This window comes from Enhydra lutris, unplaced genomic scaffold, assembly GCF_002288905.1.
Source record: "Enhydra lutris kenyoni isolate GAN:26980312 unplaced genomic scaffold, ASM228890v2 scaffoldscaffold29, whole genome shotgun sequence".
In the NCBI taxonomy this organism is placed as follows: Eukaryota; Metazoa; Chordata; class Mammalia; order Carnivora; family Mustelidae; genus Enhydra; species Enhydra lutris.
Window position 1 is genome coordinate 4,281,384 of NW_019154113.1, and position 20,048 is coordinate 4,301,431.

The 20,048-nt window shown below is 42.7% G+C and overlaps 1 protein-coding gene across 1 annotated transcript; it reads left to right on the forward strand.

Moving 5' to 3' along the window:
- Positions 1-670: 670 nt before the first annotated feature.
- LOC111152633 (small nuclear ribonucleoprotein polypeptide A') lies at positions 671-14,754 on the forward strand. Its single transcript, XM_022511168.1, has 9 exons — positions 671-828; positions 2,686-2,833; positions 4,270-4,348; positions 8,746-8,792; positions 9,278-9,380; positions 9,986-10,065; positions 10,476-10,551; positions 11,197-11,290; positions 14,315-14,754. Exons 1-9 carry the CDS (start codon positions 747-749, stop codon positions 14,371-14,373), a joined length of 768 nt encoding a protein of 255 aa, XP_022366876.1. The 5' UTR covers positions 671-746; the 3' UTR covers positions 14,374-14,754.
- The last annotated feature ends 5,294 nt before the right edge of the window (positions 14,755-20,048 follow it).

Here is a 20,048-nt window from a genome sequence, read left to right on the forward strand (position 1 = left end):
TTGATTTCTGGTTGCCTTGGGAAGGGAGGCTTTCAGAAAACTGTTCATTTTCTGGACCGGGAGGCAGCAACGCAGGTGTTCTCGCCCTGTAGCTATTCGTCACGTTGCAAATTCCTGGTTTGTGCGCTTTTATGTATACGACGCTTCCATTAAATATTTAAATGTCTGGAGATCACAGGCCTAACAGAAAACAGCACAGCGCGCGCGAAGCTGGGTCCAAGGCGGTAGGACGATCGCAGCGAAGTAGCCCTGTGATTGACCTTGCCCTGGTTCTCACGTAGTAGCCGGCGGGTCCACAGCACCCGGCTGGAATGGGAACCTGAAGTCCTAGCCCTGCACTGGATCCCACAGATGCCCGCCCCTCCTGGGTGGAGTGAGGACAGACACAGCGTTTCCTCCCACCTCAAGGTTCATCGTGCGTGGAGAAAGCTCCACTCGGGTGCCTTCACATTTTGCTTAACTTGCGGACACAAACACCTGGAATCAGGGGCCCTCGTCCACAAACGCCCCCTAGGAAGAACCCAGATCCCGAGACAAGTTCGGCTACCACCTGAACCTCCGAAGAGAACGAGGTCGGGGGCGTGGCTCTTCGATTGCTTCGGCCTGGACGTCGAGCTGCGCGCGCAAGCGCCGCGTGCGATTGGTGTTGCCTGTCGGCGGGGCGCGAGGGACGCCGGGAAGTCTGGCGGGCGGGAGGCGGCGGGAAGAGCCGGCGGGCCGTGGCACCGGCAGCGGGAGGCGGCAGGATGGTGAAACTGACGGCAGAGTTGATCGAGCAGGCGGCTCAGTACACCAACGCCGTGCGGGACCGCGAGCTGGACCTCCGGGGTGAGTCTAGGAGTGGGCGGGCCTCCGCGCGCAGCTGGGTGGGAGCGCCCCGCCGCGTGCGCGGAGGGCCGGCACTCGGCCGGCAGGCCTGCATTGTGGGCGCCAAGCCGGGCGGGAGGCTGAGTCTTGCGGTTGCTGCCCCAAAACCATCCCTAGGCCCTTCTGAGGTTTCAGTTACCCCGCTCCTACTCACATGCCCAGCCGATTGATCGCTTCCTGTGCGCACCCGTGGGCCTCAGCTAGGCCTTGCTTGAGGCTTTCTGCAGTCTGAACTGTTTGAGAGCTGGAACAGTGTTAATAGTCGTGGTCCTAGTGCTCAGCGACTCGTTGATTCTCAGTAAATACGTTGGACTGTTACTGTGGGAGTATAGATAGGATACATGTTAATTACCTCTAATTTGCGAGGGAGGATATGAAGTCTGAGAACAAAAGCGCGTGTTTCCGCAAGATTTCTTTCTTACTAGCTTCAGTTGCCTTATATGTCCCTTTTATCAAAACATTTTAGGAGCACCTGGGTGTTTCAGTAGGTTAAGCGCCTGCCTTCCGCTTAGGTCGTGATCCCGGGGTGCAGGGATTGAGCCCCAAATCGGTCTCCCTTCGCCGCGGGAGGTCTGCTGCTTCCTCTTTGCGTGCCGCTCTCCCTGCTTGCGCGCGCTCTTTCTCAAATAAATAAAATCTTTTAGAGAGGCTTACACTACGAGTGCCCCGTGTAAGGTGGTGGAAGCTCTGAACTGTTCAAATTCATGTCATTTGAACTTTAGAAAGGCTTGTTAAGAAATTGGGAGTGCAGCTGTCTAATCAGTATTTCAAGGAAGTAACTTTTTACAAAGGGTGTGCAGAGCACTTTCTCTGGGGGCAAGACAATACAATCTGGGCCTGAGATTTGGCTCCACAGGGACAACACTGGCTGAGGTGCAGCACTACTTCGGGCTCTGATTTCAGTTTGGATTTCTTGCTGACAAAGCCCAGTGCTTTTATTTGGTTGAAATTAAGTTTAGAGAAAAGTTCCATTCAGACGTTACTGACCACTTTTGCTCTTGGCGCAGACTGATCTCTAAGTTTCGTATCTCTAAGTTTTAAGTGTCCCAAGTGCATCCAGTGTTGAGGATACTTGTTTTGGTGTAGTGCTTACTTTGATGTAACCTTTGCAGCTCTGAATTATGTACTCTAACCACGGCTTGTGTTCATTTCTTTCTTCTGCCAGCGCCTAGCACAGTAGTTAGGCCCATTTTAACAAATCCATGAGTATTGAATTGTTCATAGGATGGTTTATTATTTTGTATAAACCGTTGACCTCGAACTCTGCATTGGAGCTAGGGGAGTCGTAGAGTAAGGGGGAACTGTCATGATATCAGGAGGATATCCTGGTAAGTGCTACTATGAATGTGGCCTATAGGAATGCAAAAGAGGTTAAGAAGTGTTGTCCACAATGTATAAACAAGACTTGGACGCTGGCAATAAGCAGCTTACAGTGTAAATTCTTACGCCATTTAACTATTTCTGGGGCTTTGGTTAGAACAGTGTGAGGCACCTGGTAAGTACTCTTAGGAATGTTAGCTACCAATATTACTATTAATAAGTGTTCTCATTACAATAGCCCTTGTCCCTGTTGTCATGACTGTCTTCATGTCCACTCCCTAGACTGTAGGCTTCATGGCAGCTAGGACATGTGACTCTTGTTTCTCATTTTATATACTGATTATTTGCATAATGTCTGGCACAGTGTAGGTGCTACGTAAACACTTTGTGAATAAATGGAAGCTTTGAGTCAAATTACCATGAAGTAGTACATTACGGTTTTAATGTACCTTTTAACCATATTAATACTTTTGTATTTTTTTTCCTTCCATTTTACAGGGTATAAAATTCCTGTCATTGAAAATCTAGGTGCTACCTTAGACCAGTTTGATGCTATTGACTTTTCTGACAATGAAATCAGGAAACTGGATGGTTTTCCTTTGTTAAGAAGACTGAAAACATTATTAGTAAACAACAATAGAATATGGTAAGTGACTATTAGTGGAAACTGATTTTTTTCCGCTAGAGTGATGTCACAGTGTTCCCTGAAGAAGCCATAGAACTTAACTGCCAGTTGAGTCTACATATATCTTAAAATGAGAAACAAGCTGCATTTTTCCCATATAGGTCCAGAGATTAACCTGGTACTGGTCTCGTCTTATTTGCATCTGTTCAGAAATACTTATATATTCATGATAATAGATATTTAAATTACAAACATGCTGTTTTGTACATATTTTGGCTTCTGAAACAATAATTGTAATTATCAGAGCGATCATATTAAAAATCTATGTAAAGTTCAACAATTTATGTATACACATATATATATGTATATTCGAAGATTTACTTATTTATTTTAGAGAGTGAGCGTGTGCCTGCACATGAGAGCAGGGTAAGGACAAAGAGAGACGGATAAAACTCCTCAAGGGGACTCCCCACTGAGTGTGAAGCCCCATGCAGGGCTCTGTCCCAGGACCCTGAGACCATAACCTGAGCCAGACTCAAGAGTCAGATGCATAACTGACCAAGCCAGCCCAGGCATCCCCAACATTTATATTTTTGACTAAGTGTCTCTACCTCACATTCTCTGCCATTTGTTTTTCTTTACAACTGATTTTTAGAATATTACTTACTGAAATTTAGGGTTTTCTTTAACCCTCTTTCATCACCTCTGAGTAAATTTTATCAAAAAAAGTTATTGAAGGTCTATAGACAATGTCTTTAAGAAGTACTGGGTGGTGGCTTGCTTTTTAATTCCTTTTATTTTTATTTTTTTTAAATATACTTACTTATTTTAGAGAGCACACGTGCACTCAGATGCAAGTGTGGGGAGGGCAGAGGAAGAGAGAATCGTAAGCAAACTCCTCCCTGTGCATGGAACCTGGCTCAGGGCTCTACCCCAGGACACTGAGATCACAGCTTGACCCAAAATCAGAAGTCAGATGCTCAGCTGACTGAGCACCCTGGTGACTTGCTTTTTTAAAATAAGCATATTTCTCATGAGTTAACCATTCCCTTATGGTGTAGTTGTTTGTCATGTACCTGAGCTGTGAATGCAGAATCACTTGTATTTCTGGGCTACCTGCACGAAAGTCATGAAGTTAGCTAAGTAGTTTGTTCTACGCAGGAGTTTCTTCTTCTCTCAGTTTTCACTAGACATAATGGTAATGGAAAAAACCCCAGACAACCCTCTGGAAGCATGGGTTCTAAAATCATCCAGCTTCTGCCATTAACTAACCCTGTGATCCTCTGCCAGTTAGGTTTCCCTCTCCCAGTTAGGGTGTTGGAAGAAAGATCTCTAAAGTCCTTCCCACCTTTGGAGTCTCAGATCTTCTGTACAAGGACTTAGATAAAATTGTTTGCTTACCTACTTTTTCACTTTTACAAAGAGTCTTTTTTTTTTTATTTCTTTCGTCACTTTAGCCGTATAGGTGAGGGACTTGATCAGGCTCTACCCTGTCTGACAGAACTCATTCTCACCAACAATAGTCTTGTGGAACTGGTAAGTCAGATGGGGTCGGGCGGAATGTATTTAAGGGGAGGAGTTAAAGGTGCTGCATGCCTCTCATGGACAGTTTAGAAAATCCAGAGAATTATCTCCTCGTCCTTTGTGTTTTTCGTAATTCAAGGTCTAGGCCTCTTGGGGCAGCTAGGTGGCTCAGCGGTTTAAGCCTCTGCCTTCAGCTCAGGTCATGATCCCAGGGTCCTGGGATCGAGCCCCACATCAGGCTCTCTGCTCAGCAGGGAGCCTGCTTCTCCCTCTCTATCTGCCTGCCTCTCTGCCTTCTTCTACCTACTAGTGATTTCTCTCTCTGTCAAATAAATAAATTAAAAAATCTTAAAAAAAAAAAAAGTTGCGGGCCTCTTTTGGTTAAATGGCCTTTTCCACTCTGTAGCTCATCTTTTGACAGTCTTAGGGTGTCTTGATAGAAAAGTTCCTAATTTAAGCATAATCCAATTTATCAGTCTTTTGTTGTTGTTGTTGCTAGTACTTTTGATGGTCTGTCAGGCTTCCACTACAGAAAGAGTTGTTTTCAGTAAACATAAGTTATTTTCTAGAATTGCGGTGTCCAATATGGTAGCCGCTAGGCACAAGCAGCTACTCTGAATTTCAATGTCCTAAGAACTGTAAAATACATAACAGGTTTTGAAGACTTAGTATCCCTAAGAATGTAAGCTATCGGGGTTTTTTTGGGTTTTTTTTGTTTTTTTTTTAAAGATTTTATTTATTTATTTGACAAAGATCACAAGTAGGCAGAGAGAAGGGGAAGCAGGTTCCCCGCTGAGCAGAGAGCCCGATGCGGGGCTCAATCTCAGGACCCCGAGATCATGACCTGAGCTGAAGACAGAGGCTTAACCCACTGAGCCACCCAGGCACCCCAGCTATCAGTTTTTCTATATTGATATTGAAATGATAATATTTTGGATAATTGGTTAAATAATATACTACTAAAATAAGTTATACTTGTTTTTTTCTTTTAATTGGCTACTAGAAAGCATTCAGTTACATATGAAGCATGTTAAATTTTCTTGGACAGTTACATTCTAGAAACTGTTTTTTTACTCTTAACATTGAGATCAGTGATCTACTTGGAATTGGTCTTCCTGTGAGCTAAGCAGCAAGTTTTATTTTCTCTGGGTGTAATTATGGTAACCTATTTCTTCTAATGTTTCTGCTCTCTATGTGTAATTTTTAACAAAATTAACACCTAAATTTTAATTTTGAAACCGAAATTTCAAAATTTTGTTTTGAAACCAAAATTTTTCAAACATTGGATGTCTAAGTGTATATTATATAACTTGATTTTGTGTTATTATGACCTTGCCTCCCTTCCCTGTTTCCATGATTGTTTCTTTCCTGGTGGACTGGGTCCAGAGCTTCCTTCAGGTTTTCAAAGAAAGGAGTACTTGACTCCAGAAGTAAGAAAGCAGTGGTCTAAGGCCATGTCTTTTCTAAAATATATGAGGTATTCTACCCAAAATGCACATTCATAGGAAATCTGTGGCATGATAGAGGCTGTTTTTTTGTTTTCTTTTTTCAAGATTTTATTTATTTGAGAGAGAGAGAGCAAGAAGAGAGCACTTGCAGTGGGGAGAAGGAGAAGCAGTCTCCCCGATGAGCGGGGAGCCGGATATGGGATTCAAACCCAGGACCCTGGGATCATGGCCTGAGCCACCCAGGTGCCCAGAACTGTTTGTATTTTTGTGTATGTTGTAATTATATTTAAAATTGTTTGTAAAGATGAAGGGTGAGTTTGTGCTATCAGTTACTGAAGTAAGTGTGTTAAAAATCTCACATGAGGGGCACCTGGGTGGCTCAGTCATTAAGTGGCTCCCTTCAGCTCAGGTCATGATCCTGGGGTCTTGGGATTAAGTCCTGTGTCGCCGCTGCTGCCGTCCCTCATCGTTGTGGTCATTATCGGGCTTCCTGCTCAGTGGGGAGCCTGCTTCTCCCTCTCCTACTCCTCCTGCCTGTGTTCCCTCTCTCACTGTGTCTCTGTCAAATAAATAAGTAAAAATCTTTAAAAAAAAAAAAAAAACTCACATGAAAGTGGATTAGATAGTCTCGCTAGACTTCTGTCCATTTTAGTTTTATATATTTTGAAATTCTCTTAGTTGATACACACAAATTTTAAATTGTTAATACCTTCCTGGTGAACTAACCTTTTTATTACTGCGTCGTGACCCTCTTTATCTCATAGTGCTGTTTTATACCGTGTTTATTTTATCTGCTCTAATATGCCAGAACAAGCTTTCTTTTAGTTAATATTTGTATGATAATTTTTTCCATCCAAAATTTATTCCAGCTCTCCTGTACCACACATTTTAGATTAAAACAGTATATGATAAGATTGTTTTGTTAAATATAATGTGAAGTCTTTATTTTAAAGGAAGTATTTGGTCTTTTTACATTTAACTTAATTACTGGTGTATTTGAATTTGTCTTTTCTCTTTTCTGGGGGTTGTTACTGATCCACCCATTCTGCATTTCTTTTGCTCTCTTTTACTGTGTTCATTCTCTCTCTCTGTCATTCTTCTTTTCCTATTAACAGTGTAGGAATTACTTATTCCTATTCTTAGTATTCCGGGAATTAAAAATACATATTAAACCTTCCAGTTAACCAGTACCTTTAGTTTCTTAAACAATAGTGGCCTTAAACATTTCATACCTCCCAACTTACTATTTATTCTCTTTAAGAAACCAATCAAGACATCATCATTATTCTACACAGTGTGTGTGTGTGTCTGTGTGAGTGTAACGAAAGTTGCCATTCATTGTTCCTTTTTTTTTTTTGCAGCTTTATTGAAGTATGAGTGATAAAAATAGTATAGTATTTAAGGTATACAGTGTGATTTTTGATAGATGTATACATCATGAAGTGATCACTATTAACAAACTAACATATCTATTCCATCACATCCTTACTTCTTTGTATGGTGAGAATACTTGAGATCTGTTCTCAGCAGATTTAAGATATACGGTAGTACACTACTATTAACTGTAGTCACCATGTTGTATGTTAGATCTCCAGAACTTAACTCATAATAACTGCAAGTTTTTATTCGTTGATCAGCAGCTCATTTCCCTCCCCCCTCCCCCACCCCAACCTCTGGTAACCACCATTGAACTCTGTATTGCTGTGAGTTGGTCTTTTTATTTTTTTCTTTAGATTCCACATACAAATGAGATCATGTGATGTTTGTCCTTGTCCCGTTTTAGGTCATCCTGTGTATTTCTTTGAGTGGTGATATGCCACTAGGTGCTCTAGAGCTCCCTCCGATGGTTGTTTGTGAAGCGTTTAAAAATGGCCGCTGCTTTTCTGAACCTCCTGGCTCTTTCCCTTCTTGCTTTTATCTGTACTCTTTTCTCCTTGTCCCTCTTGCCCCTGTCCTGCTCAGTCGCAGTCTGGTCCTAGCAGTTTCTCCTCATTGTAGGGCTTTGTCCTGGATACCACTGATATCCTTTGGTATATATAACCATTGATATACTGGTGGTTAGTATTAAGAATGAGGCCCAAGTTGCGTAGCCCCTTCCGGCTTTATCCCAGGCTTGCTGCCCTCCTTATTGGCTGGCATGTGTAGATCTGCTGGTGGCTGCCGTCGGACTGACTGACCACGGGTTGTGTCGGAGTACCCTGGTTTGTCACATGCCTCCCTGCTTTCCTTCTGCTGCTTCCTGTGCAAATGCTGGCCCTGTGCAAGAGGTCTTGGCAGCTCTCGGTGTTTTGTCCCTACCTGCTCCTGTTTTAGGGTTCTTGACAGAATGCCTTTTCATCTCCGTTGCTCTCCTTGCTGTACTGTATTTTATGGGGTAATGTGGGAAGATTCAAAAACTAACCTGCCCTTGTCCCATAATTGGATCTTTTTTTTTTAACTATACTCCTTGTCCTTGAATAATTATCCAAAGCAGTATGAGGGAGGTTTGAATAAAGGTGCCTGCCCCCAATGATGACATGATGCCTGTGTCACCAGGCGCATACAGGTACTAGGGGGAAAAGCCCCCTCACCCCAGGTTCCAGTTTGAGGTTCCCTGTGTGAATAACTTCCTCTGAAGTGACATAAACTTTGACATGTCTTTCTTTTCTAAATCACTGGTTTAAATTCTAGCCCTGTGGAGGTTGCTACAGGAAATAAAAATTATTTTTTTTGTCTCTTCTGCTGTTGAGACAGAAACTGTTACGGCTTCAGATCGTAAGTTTAAGAAGTTCAAGTCTACTTTCCAGTTTGGTCAGTAGTAATTTCTTACACATTGGTCCTATGCTAGTGTTGTGCTAGGCACTAGGGCAGTAAAAAAATAAAAGATAAGAGGAGCCCTTGCTAGCAAAGTGATATGCCATTTCAAAGTCTCAAAATAGCCTTTGGTTTTCGTGTTCTTACATGTGGCTATTTCTTTTACAGGGTGATCTGGATCCTTTGGCATCTCTCAAATCACTGACTTACCTAAGGTATGGAAATGTGGTGGTGACAGTGAAGTCCTTTATAGGAACACATTACTGGCCTTGATCTTAAAGCAGTTAGTAAGAAGATCCTTTTAAAAACAAGAAGTGAGGGTACCTGGGTGGCTCAGAGGGTTAAACCCCTGCCTCCTGCTCAGGTTGTGATCTCAGGGTCCTGGGATCCAGCCCCCCATCGGGCTTTCTGCTCAGCAGGGAGCCTGCTTCCCCCTCTCTCTCTGTTTGCCTCTCTGCCTACTTGTGATCTCTCTGTCAAATAAATAAATAAAATCTTAAAAAAGAAAAAAAAAGCAAAAATACTTCCTTTAGGTCTAATGCTCTATTAAAATGTCCCTAATGTTAACTTAATCACACTGAAATGTGAAAAAAATGTGAACTTTTCCTTAGTTTATGTACTCATTTGAGTCTATTAAAATGGACCTCTTGAGTGCTGGGCTATGAACAAGATTGGCATTATGCTATTCCTTTTCTTGTAGTATTCTAAGAAATCCTGTAACAAATAAGAAGCATTACAGACTGTATGTAATTTATAAAGTTCCACAAGTCAGAGTACTGGATTTCCAGAAGGTGAAATTAAAAGTAAGTATTGTTCTGTTGTAAATCATTGTAGATTCATGTGTTTTCTTTTATACTTTTGTTACAGATTTTTGCAGTTGCCTAATGAGTTTTACTATTGGTTTTGATAAAAACGTGGGAAAGAAAATGTTAATCATTCATTTTTCATAGCAGAGTTTATAGCAGGACTTGGGTTAGCACAGTCTCGTGTGGACGCGTTCAAGGGCAGCACGGTCTCAGACCCGCTGTGAGCACCGTGGATGGCAGACTCTGTCTAGATACATTCCCTGCTGGGGGACTTAATATAAGCCATTTTTCAGCAGCTTTAATTGTTAGAGTGATTCTCCCCTTACTGGGAATGTTTCTTAGTTTTTGGGCTTTTTTTTTTTTTTTTTAACTGTCTTAGTTCCTCCAGAGCCTCTCCTTGAAACTAGGAGGGGGAACTTCTTCAGGGAGCCTCAGCAGAGAAGGCAAGGCCATTTGTCTCCTTTTAATTTGAAGTTGGCTTTTTGATATTTTTACCAGCCCAGAGTATTTCAGGAGAGTTTTCTTCCGTGTTTTCTGAGGAATGCATCTAAATGCATGTGGTATTCCTATTTCCATTAACTCTGTGTGTGGTGTTGCTGTAGGAGCGTCAGGAAGCAGAGAAAATGTTCAAGGGCAAACGGGGTGCACAACTTGCAAAGGATATTGCCAGGAGAAGCAAAACGTAAGATACGGATATCCAACTTCACTCTACTTCACCTTCAGAAACACTATCTGTCTGGCTTTTTGCCTCCTACAGAATTAAACAAAACACCTGTGCCTAATACAGTATTGAATTTGTGTGATGATAGCTCGTGACCGTCAGTGGTCCACACATCATATGAGATTTCTACCAGGTTAGCAAATCCTTCCGCTTCAGTCTTAATGCAACATTGTTTACTTCCTGCTTTTTCGCTAGAGGAAGATGAGAACTGGGTGGTGTTTCTGAAGGAGAGAGTTTCTTGTATCAGTTTGTTAACAAAGATAAGATACTACACTGGTTGAATTACTTTCAAAAGCTTTTTTGAAAGTAAAAGAGAAGCAACTTCCATTGGTCGGGATTTAACAGTTGCGTTCTTCCCTCCCCCTCCCAAGTTTCAACCCAGGTGCTGGTTTGCCAACTGACAAGAAGAAAGGTGGGCCATCTCCAGGAGACGTAGAAGCAATCAAGGTAATAAGTTGTTAGGACTCTTGGACTGGAGAGAGTTGCCATGGGTTTAGGACATGAAATTTGTAATAGACCAAGTTCTAAACATTGTAGTCTCCCCCCTGCTTAGATTCCTGCTGGATTTTGCGTAAGGAAGGAACTAGTGTAAAGTTAGTTGATTTTGACTTGAATTATTTACGTGATCAAGTCAAAGCAGAGGCAGCTCTAGTTCTTCTCATTTTCCCAGGATTTTTTTTTTCTTTGAGCAGATACTTAGTATGCTGTCTCAGTATTTATCTTAGTTTTTATTTTCAAAGATTTGCTGCCTGAAAGATCTGTGTGATGATCAGTGGGAAACCCCAATTTCATAATACTGCTTCATAAATTATCCAGTAACATAGTTCCAATTAAGTGCTTTAATTCACTAAAATTTCAGGAATGTGCAGTGATTATTTGCTGCCTTGAAAGTGGGTCCACATCTGTTTACCAGTTTGGGGAATTTATGATTGGGTTTTGGGTTGATTTCAACATGACAGTAAAATTCTTGCCCCAACACAACTATTTAATATTCCAACTCACAAGAGTTTCCATGGACATCTGTAGAGTTTTCTGTGTGTTTGATCCTCAGATGCAATTCATGGTCCGTCTCCGTTGTTTTCTGTCCTCCAGAACGCTATAGCGAATGCGTCTACCCTGGCTGAAGTGGAGCGGCTGAAGGGCTTGCTGCAGTCCGGGCAGATACCTGGCAGGGAGCGCAGATCAGGTCAGGACATAGTGGTCTGTCTGCAGACTTCCCAGTTAATGTTGTGTTTGAAGTGATTCCAGAACAGTTCAGATGCCATGACCCAAGAACATTAGCATCTAATATATGCAAAATCCCTTTATATGCTCTTTGAGGGTAAGTCACTTGATGTAGAATATTCTGGCATAGGACTCTGAGGGTTTTTGATGTAAAAGTTGAAGCAGATGTTACTTCCTAGCTGTGCAGTGAAACCAAACACTAGAGGGCACCATTGGATTTTCACCCCTGTGGGGGGTGGGGGGTTGTGTGTGTGTGTGTGTGTGTGTGTGTGTGTGTGTGTCCACGATAGATACCTTAGTTGGTAGGAAACACAACCCTCAGAGCCAAACAGCATGAAGCTCAGATCTTATCCTCACCAGCTCAGTTTTTAGGTGAATTACTTCATCCTCACTTAATCTCAAGTCTGTTTCATCTTTAAATTTGAGATAATATAGAGTACCAACTTCAAAAGGTTTTTGGGAGGGTAAGTAAGAGAGTTCATAGGTAGCACTTAGCACAAGGTCTGACATGAGCATATATTTTGGTAAGTGTTGGCTGTTCTAATATTTGAATGCCAACTGTATGTTAGGCACCAGAGGTGTTAAGTAAAAGCTATTCAAAACAATACGTATTACAAGTTTTGATATGAATGTAACTTCTACCTAGACTGGCAGCTCAGGGAAAGTTCCCTAGGGCAAATCATGTTTGAACAGAAGCTAAAAATGAGTAAGACTTTAATTAGACCGGCGGTTCTCACTGTGTAGCCCTTGAGCCCGTGGGCATCTGTGCGGTCAAAACTTTGTATAATAACACTAAGGTGTTACTTGCTTTTTCCACCATTATTAACATTTGCACTGATGGTGCAGGAATAACGGCGGTTAAGACTGCTGGGGCCTCGGCACAGGTCAAGGCCATGGCCTAAAGTCCTCATTCTAAACTGCTATGTACTCTCTTAGTAGAATATATACCAGTTTCACTTCAGAACGTCCTTCACAAAGCAAAGAGATGGATGTTATTAAATATCACCTTTTCAGTGCATGTCTTCTGAGATCCTGGGTGACGGGATGGGGGTCTACACGAACCCATGCCTAAGTTGGATGGTTGTCTCCATGCACTGGAGCAGTTGTTTTGGTTGAGAGGCAAGCATCTTCTCGAATATGAAGTGAACTTGTCACTTCAAGGAAAACGAGGTAGATCTGTGGATTTTCAAGTAAGAGAGTATGAAAAGTTCACTGACAAGGTTTCAGACTCCACATTGCAAACTAACCCTTAAGAAACTATCGCTTTTGTCAGGTTCTAGAATAGCACCGAACAGGAAAACCCACAACTGTCTAAATACACAGTTAGACTGTTAGAATACACCTTCCTTTCCTGGCTGCATGTCTGTGTGAGGCTGATTTTTCTTCATCTCCTTCAGTGAAAACGACGTGTGGCAGCAGGTGGACTGATGAAGCCAGTACTGGGGTCCAGCTGATAGCTCTTCATCAGACATGACAGACAGAGGCAAAAGTAGAAAATAAGCCAAGCTTCTCACTAAATATTTTTGTTTTGGGAAATGTTATTTTTTTTTTAATATATATTTAAAAACATAAACATTAACATGTAATGAAGACTTTTTTTTTTTTTTTTACGATTTATTTATTCATGAGAGACAGAGGCAGAGGGAGAAGCGTCTCCCTGCTGAGCAAGGGAGCCCAGTGTGGGACTTGATCCCAGGACCCTGGAATCCTGACCTGACCTAAAGGCAGATGCTCTAATGAAGACATTTTTTAATGAATTTACAATTTTTTAAAATACTTGATCTTAAATTCTAATACAGTGTTGATGAATCTAATATGGTATTTATAAAGGTACATAAACAAAAGCTCTTTGGGTCTTAAACTAAAGTGTGAATTGCTGAAGTAAACAAAGGGAGAGTGACATTCTAGGGGCAGAGAGGGGGAGCTACACAGGCAAAGCACCTGTGGCAAACAGGAGCCTTGCCCAGTTGAAATGAAAGAGGCCAATGGGAGTGAAGTTCAAGGCACAAGGAGAATGTGGTGAAGTGAAGCCAGCAGAGGAAGCATGCCATAGGCCACACAGCCCTGCAGACCGTGATGGATGCGGTCTTAAGTCTGAGAGCATTAGAAGTCTGTTAAAGGTTTTCAAGGCTCAGTGGTGACAGGTAGGGGAAGAGGCAGTTCACAGTGGCTTATTGTGACTGTGCTGTGACAGAATTACTGAACTGATTTGTTTCCCCCAGAATGTTTTATTTGGGCCTTACAATCTCAGGATTTTCACTATGATCTGGAGGTTCACTGGGAGGAAGAAGGGAGACATAGGGTACTCCGTAGATTTCAGTGGGCCTAGACTTCTGAACACACTAAAACTTGACTGACATTCTTGTCTTGGTAGTTTTGTATCTACCAATCTGAAGTTGGGGCTAACTGTAGAAGCAGTAACCTTAAACAAGAGTCATTTTCTCAAACACTGATAGAGTTAAAACATTTCCTTTTTTAGAATACATTGACCCAAATATCTGCTGTAAATTGATGAAGAGATGAAGGACTTTGGGTTGTTGCCATACTTTGTCTAACTTAGAGATGGTAGAGTCACTGAGTTTTCCCGTTAACGGGCATGTAGTAGTATCCAGATGTTTTTTGAGGATTCCCATTTTCTTTGCCTATGGTTGTGATTAAGAATGAAACACAAAGTATCAGCTTTTTATTGTCACAAAAAATGAATTCTCAGCTCAACCAAAATGGGTTATTAGAATGTCAGACAATGAGTTTGACTTTTATAAAATACCTTTGTGACCCTTTCCCTAGGAATTGACGATCCTGTCCCATACCTCCAAAGACAGGTAGTCTCTGGACTCTAAGATCCTTGAGGGCAGGTGCTGTGATTGAGGTTTTTGTACCTAATCCAGGAACTAGCATGGAGTAGCATCACAGAATGGCCACTCGCACTGGGAGCGAGCACGTGTTCTGAAATCCATACAACCCATGGTTTTGTGTTCTTCTTCAGGCCCCACTGATGATGGAGAAGAGGAGATGGAAGAAGACACGGTCACAAATGGGTCCTGAGCAATGTGGCCTGAGTATTTGCAGGATGTATACTACGCCTCCTTGGGACAAGTCCTGCTTGTTGAACTTGGAATAATAGCTTTGTTTGGGTCAGCAAAGTGGAGTTCATAAGCATTGTTGAAATGCTTAAGACTGCTGCTGGTAATTTTGTAATATTACTAATTTTGAAATCTAAATGCCAGTTTTCTACAAATAGTAAAAACACCCCAACGTTCACTGTGCTGCCAGGTTGCCTGTCTTGGTGGGGAGGTGCAGTGCAGTGAGGTATATGGACGTGTGGATGTTGGAAATGCCGGAGGGCGGTGTTTCTGGGTACGCTTCCCAGGCCTCTATAAAATGTTTAGATTTTTAAATTCTTAATAAAACTCAAGATTATATGTGTGCTGCCTGTGGTTATTAATAAGACCGATCTCTGGTGCATTTCTTCCCCACACAAAGGATAACAACAGCTTCATTAAACGCAGCCGGGCTTTAATTACTGATTTGAAAAATTCTAGGGGAATGCAACTTCTGCTTGTTAGAGTCCAAGCAGAGGAGCAGCACATTGCAGTGTTTGGGACATGTTTGGGGGACGGGGGAGTCTTGGCCCAGTGAGCAGGCTACGGCAGTTTACTCACAGCTTCTGGATGCTTTGTTCCATTTTCACACCCTGATGGGGCCAATTTAGGCTAATCGTAAAAACAAGGTGGTGGAGGTGAGTGCCTTCACCATCCATCTTTCCATCTGTGCAGTCTTTCCATCTGCGGGTGTTGGTTTGGGTGAGAAATGTGAGAAACACTCTTGTCAGCAGACCCCTGAACAGTCGTGGGTGATTGCTGCTGGCCGGATTCGCTTTTGTAAAGTGCTCACAAGATGCATAAGCCATGAAGGAACTCAGCCTTCAAGGAGCTGACAGCCTAGCTGGGAAGACAGAACTGAGGGCAACAGTGGGGCTAAACCTGCGTGCAGTAGAAAAGAAGAGGGCAGAGCATTGAAAGGAAATGGAGCTTGGGCATCAGGAGAACTTGGCCTGCAGATTTCCTCAGTATGGCCCTAAACCAGTGCTTTCCAGCCCCAATGTGCTATGAACGTCAGGGCACCGTGTTCAAAAGCAAGATCATGGGGACTGGGGCTGCATTTGCAGTAGGTTCTCAGGTGCTGTCCCTCAGAGGATGACACTCCCCAGACGATTTCCAGCCTCCCCTCTCACTACTTCCTTAACATCTACCTGACGCCGTTCAACTCCTAGAACAGTCCTGTATGACCCATTTATTGTTGGCCAGAACCAGAGTGCATTGCTCTGCTTTTCTTGTACCCTCACCTTGACAGACCGGAAGGCTGATGTTTTTAATGATCTCCTGGGGCATTCAGGCACCCAGGAACTAACCCAAATAGGCAGTAGATGGATTTATCCACTAGAAGTTAATTTAATTTAATTTGAAAGCAAGATAATCCTGCAATTGATGCTCTGCTGTTCCCCCTCACCAAGGTGCCCTCTGGGAGTAGAGCGTTACTAAGTATACAGGCGATCAGAACAGAAGACCTCCGGGGTGGGGAGGTGGTCTTAAGAGATCTTCCTGGGCTGGCTCAGAATTTAGCTTCTACAATGTCTTGCATGACAGAAGCCATGAGGCTGCCTTTTCTGCTTCCACAGAGCCTGTCAGTGCACATTGACCTGACGTGGCTGCCTCTGACAGGACAGCTAAAATGAGTCCAGTTTTTTCCTCCATGCTTAAGATCCAGGGAAGCTGTTGCCATCCTAGTCAGGAGGCTCCCTGCTCCCACCATTTATTAGCCACCTATCAAGGGGACTCTGAATGGGCCTCTGGTCACTACCCTCCGTAATAACGAACTGGTTGCGGATCACTTCCCTCCAGTCACGTTCCTTACCTTTAGCTTACTTCCGGTCCCGGCTTTCAGTGTGAGCAGTCCTTAAATAATACGAGACTCTGGTGCTGTTGCCTGAGTGGATCTACACTAAACAGGATTGTTTTTGGCACCAAACAGTTTAGTGGCCCGTGGTTAATGATTTGCAGGCTGCTAAGAGAAAACAAAAGGAGGTCTTGTTACAGTACTTACACTGTTGTCCCAAGTGAGGATTTTGCAGAAATTGACAAGATGAATGTGAGGGCTTCTTTGCTTAGAGCTCCACCAATCTCAGAACCAGAAAAATGGGGATTGTCTCAAAGCAGTTTTTCCCAGAAGCCCTATGGTTTCAATGTGCAATTTTGCAGAACATGAGGTTCACTCAAAGATAATAACTTCTATCATCTTATAGTAGGAACTTTTACCGGTGGCATAGTCAAGGCAACACACAAAATAATTATTTCTGTGCAACTACATTGAGATGCTGATTTGAATATTACTAGTTTTGTAGTATTGGTGAAGGGTAGTTGGAAGAAAGGCACTCTGGGACACGGTGCCCTCCCACAAGAGGAAACCACCCTTAGAAGGATTTTACACCACCCTGGAAGGGGCCCTCCAACCTTTTCCACCTGATAGATGACAAAAACCTGATTGGATAACAGGTGCAGGGAGGGTAAATCAGATTAAAAGAGCACTCCCAACAAAGCCCATAAAAACCCCTAGACTTAAGAAACCCGGATGTCAACCTTCTGGGAACCCTTTCCTCTTGGGGAGCTTTGTACTGGCACCTGACTGTCTTCGCTTTGTTGTCCAGCACTCTTCATCTGGTTTACGTCTTCATTCTTCGGAGTGGCGTAACCAAGAACTGGGGCACTGAAGAAGAAGGAAATCCCATAACAGCATTTGCAATTAGGTTTTTAGGTTCTAAGAACTATACATTTAGGAAATGTATGCAGTTATATATACACATACATAGTTTTACATGTGTAGATATTTAATATAATCTAAGTGCCACAGTAGGGGGCTCCTGGGTGGCTCAGTAGGTTAAATGTCTGCTTTCAGCTTAGGTCATGATCTTGGGATCAAGCCGCACGTCCCCCACCAGTTCTACACAGCTCTCTCTTTCTCTCTTTCTCTCTCTCTGTCTCAAAATCTTTAAATACTACAGTAGGAATCAACAAGAATGTCATTGAAAGGATCATTCAAGTTTGAGAAACATTATTGTTTGATTTCCATCTCTGTAATCCCCCTTAGCTACCAACACCTTTAATCCTGTCTTGTTCCCTATACTTTTGCGAAGAGGTGAGGTTAGGCAGTTTATCCGTTAGCTATTGCCGCAATAATGCTGCCTAACAAGCCACTCCAAAACTCAGGTTTTTAAGTGACAACCACCATTTATTCTCATAGCTGGCTTTGCTTTTCCTTGCAGGTCTGTGGGTTAATGAGGGTGGCTCAGCTTTGCATATCTAATTGTCCTTGGGCAAGTCAGCTAACTGGGCCATGGCACAAGGAGGAAACAATAGAGACTTCTTAAAACCTGCTCTGAAAACTGACTCACTGCTGAGTCTGCCTACTTGTCATTAACCTAGGCAAGCCACCTGGTCAAGTCCAAAGTCAAAGGGTGGGCAAATAATACTCCTTCCACCCTGAGGCTATTGCAAGGATATGCTGCAAGAAACAGTGATGAATTGCCAGTCATTTAGTCTACCATGGTCTGCGACTAGTTAGGATATCTTTGTCCTGTTTTTGCAAATAATCCCTGAGCAGTTATACTGAACAAAGTGTATGTTGAAATAACTCTAAGGTTCTAGATAAGCTAGGGGAGATGATAAACCCTGATTAAAGTGACAAAGGTAATGCATAAGCCAGGGTAGGAAGAATAACTTCTATTAATGGGAATTTAAGAACAGCATTGTGCTAGGAACTGAAGCAGAACCCCTTTATCCTTGCAGCCTCATAATTCAAAATCTATTAGATTTTTAATTGAATATACTATTCATAATACTGTGAATACATATGTAAACAGAGACTCGTTTATAATAGTATGCAAAGGTACTTCTTCGTGTTTAAAAATGTGCATTATTTTCATTACTGTTGTGCTGGTTTCTATTTTATATCACAATGTCCTGAGTGAGAAAATTATTCAGTATTTTTGTTTAAATGATAGAGATTAAATGTTAAATTTATTCCAATTTCATGCCTGCAGACGCTGCAGGGCAGGGTCGGTAAACAAGGCAAAAAAGGCAAACTCTTCTCCCCCATTTAACCATATACAATATTTTGGCATTTTTATGATATGCAAGTTGATTTAATTCATTGACTTGGTTTGAAAGCTGGCAACAGTAAGGTAGGATCTCTACGAGGTAGGATCTTCCTCCATAGCTACTCCAAATATCATAATTCCTGAGCTACACTGTGAGCTCTGAAATGATGTTCACTACAACATTCTTGAAGCCTTCACATCTTAATGTGACACCTTCTGTCAAGGTAGGGAAGTATCTGTTAAAAACCTTCTTAGCCAAGGCACCTGGGTGGCTCAGTAGGTTAAGCCTCTGCCTTTGGATCTTGTGATCTCTCGATCTCTGTCAAATAAATAAATAAAATTAAAAAAAAAACACACACCTTCTTAGCCAACCCACACCAGCAGCAATCTTTTTTTTTTTTTTTTAATTTTATTTATTTGACAGACAGAGATCACAAGTAGGCAGAGAGGCAGGCAGAGAGAGAGAAGCAGGCTCCCCGCTGAGCAGAGAGCTGGATGCGGGACTCAATCCCAGGACCCTGAGATCATGACCTGAGCCGAAGGCAGCGGCTTAACCCACTGAGCCACCCAGGCACCCCTACCAGCAGCAATCTTAACCACTAAGTTACTGTAAGAAAAAAATCAACTTACCAAGCATTAATAGAAAATTGTGCCCAATCCCTTTGCAGGATATTAACGCTCTGAGAGACAAGAGAGGTCCTCATCAACTGCTTCCATGGACAGTGACTCCTACTGTATTGGGTACCTTAGGTCCAGAGCATAACCAAACAAGCTGGGCAACCCCCATCTCCTGACTAGTTTATCACTATTTATACACAAGGTATATTTATTTATTTATTTATTTTAAGATTTTATTTATTTATTTGACAGAGATCATAAGTAGGCAGAGAGGCAGGCGGAGAGAGAGAGAGAGAGAGAGGAGGAAGCAGGCTCCCCGCTGAGCAGAGAGCCCGATGCGGGACTCGATCCCAGGACCCTGAGATCATGACCTGAGCCGAAGGCAGAGGCTTTAACCCACTGAGCCACCCAGGCGCCCCCACAAGGTATATTTAAAACTGATCCCAAGTCAAGTATTGCAGTCATAATCCCAAGAAATAGTTCAGTTCTAGCATATCAGGTTCCTGCAAGATACCAGATGGAGGGAGAAACCACTTCAAAACAAAGAGTGATGGTTCGTCACCTTTTACAAGTGAGAGGAAAATATCAAGGAGAGAATAAAATGTCGCCCTCCTAAACTCATCAAATCAATGGCTGTCTTCACAGCCTTAACTGACAAAATCCAGAGTCCTCAATTTCCCCATTTCAAGAGCCTGTTTTCAAGGCGAAGAAGAGCTTTGACGTCATCCCCTCTTCGCTGTCTTTTCACGACTGTATTCCGGATTCTCCACCCTCCTTTCGAGACACAGCTAGGCGTGTTCACCTCAAAAGCTTCTCCAAAAACACTCAAGCTCAAATTTCATATACGGTGGTCAAGGTAGGCCTGGGAGCGGTAGTGACGGGAGAGGAGTGGAAGGCGGTGGAGGAAGGCTTTGCAGGCGAGGAAAAACGGCCAGGAAACTATTCTGAA

What these genes read in the sequence shown, in the direction of transcription:
- LOC111152633 (XM_022511168.1), top strand. Translation starts at nt 747, where the DNA reads ATGGTGAAACTGACGGCAGAGTTGATCGAGCAGGCGGCTCAGTACACC. An exon ending in AAATCACTGACTTACCTAAG is followed by an intron (nt 8,793 to 9,277) that starts GTATGGAAATGT and finishes CTTTTCTTGTAG; the next exon opens with TATTCTAAGAAATCCTGTAA. An exon ending in ATTGCCAGGAGAAGCAAAAC is followed by an intron (nt 10,066 to 10,475) that starts GTAAGATACGGA and finishes CCCCCTCCCAAG; the next exon opens with TTTCAACCCAGGTGCTGGTT.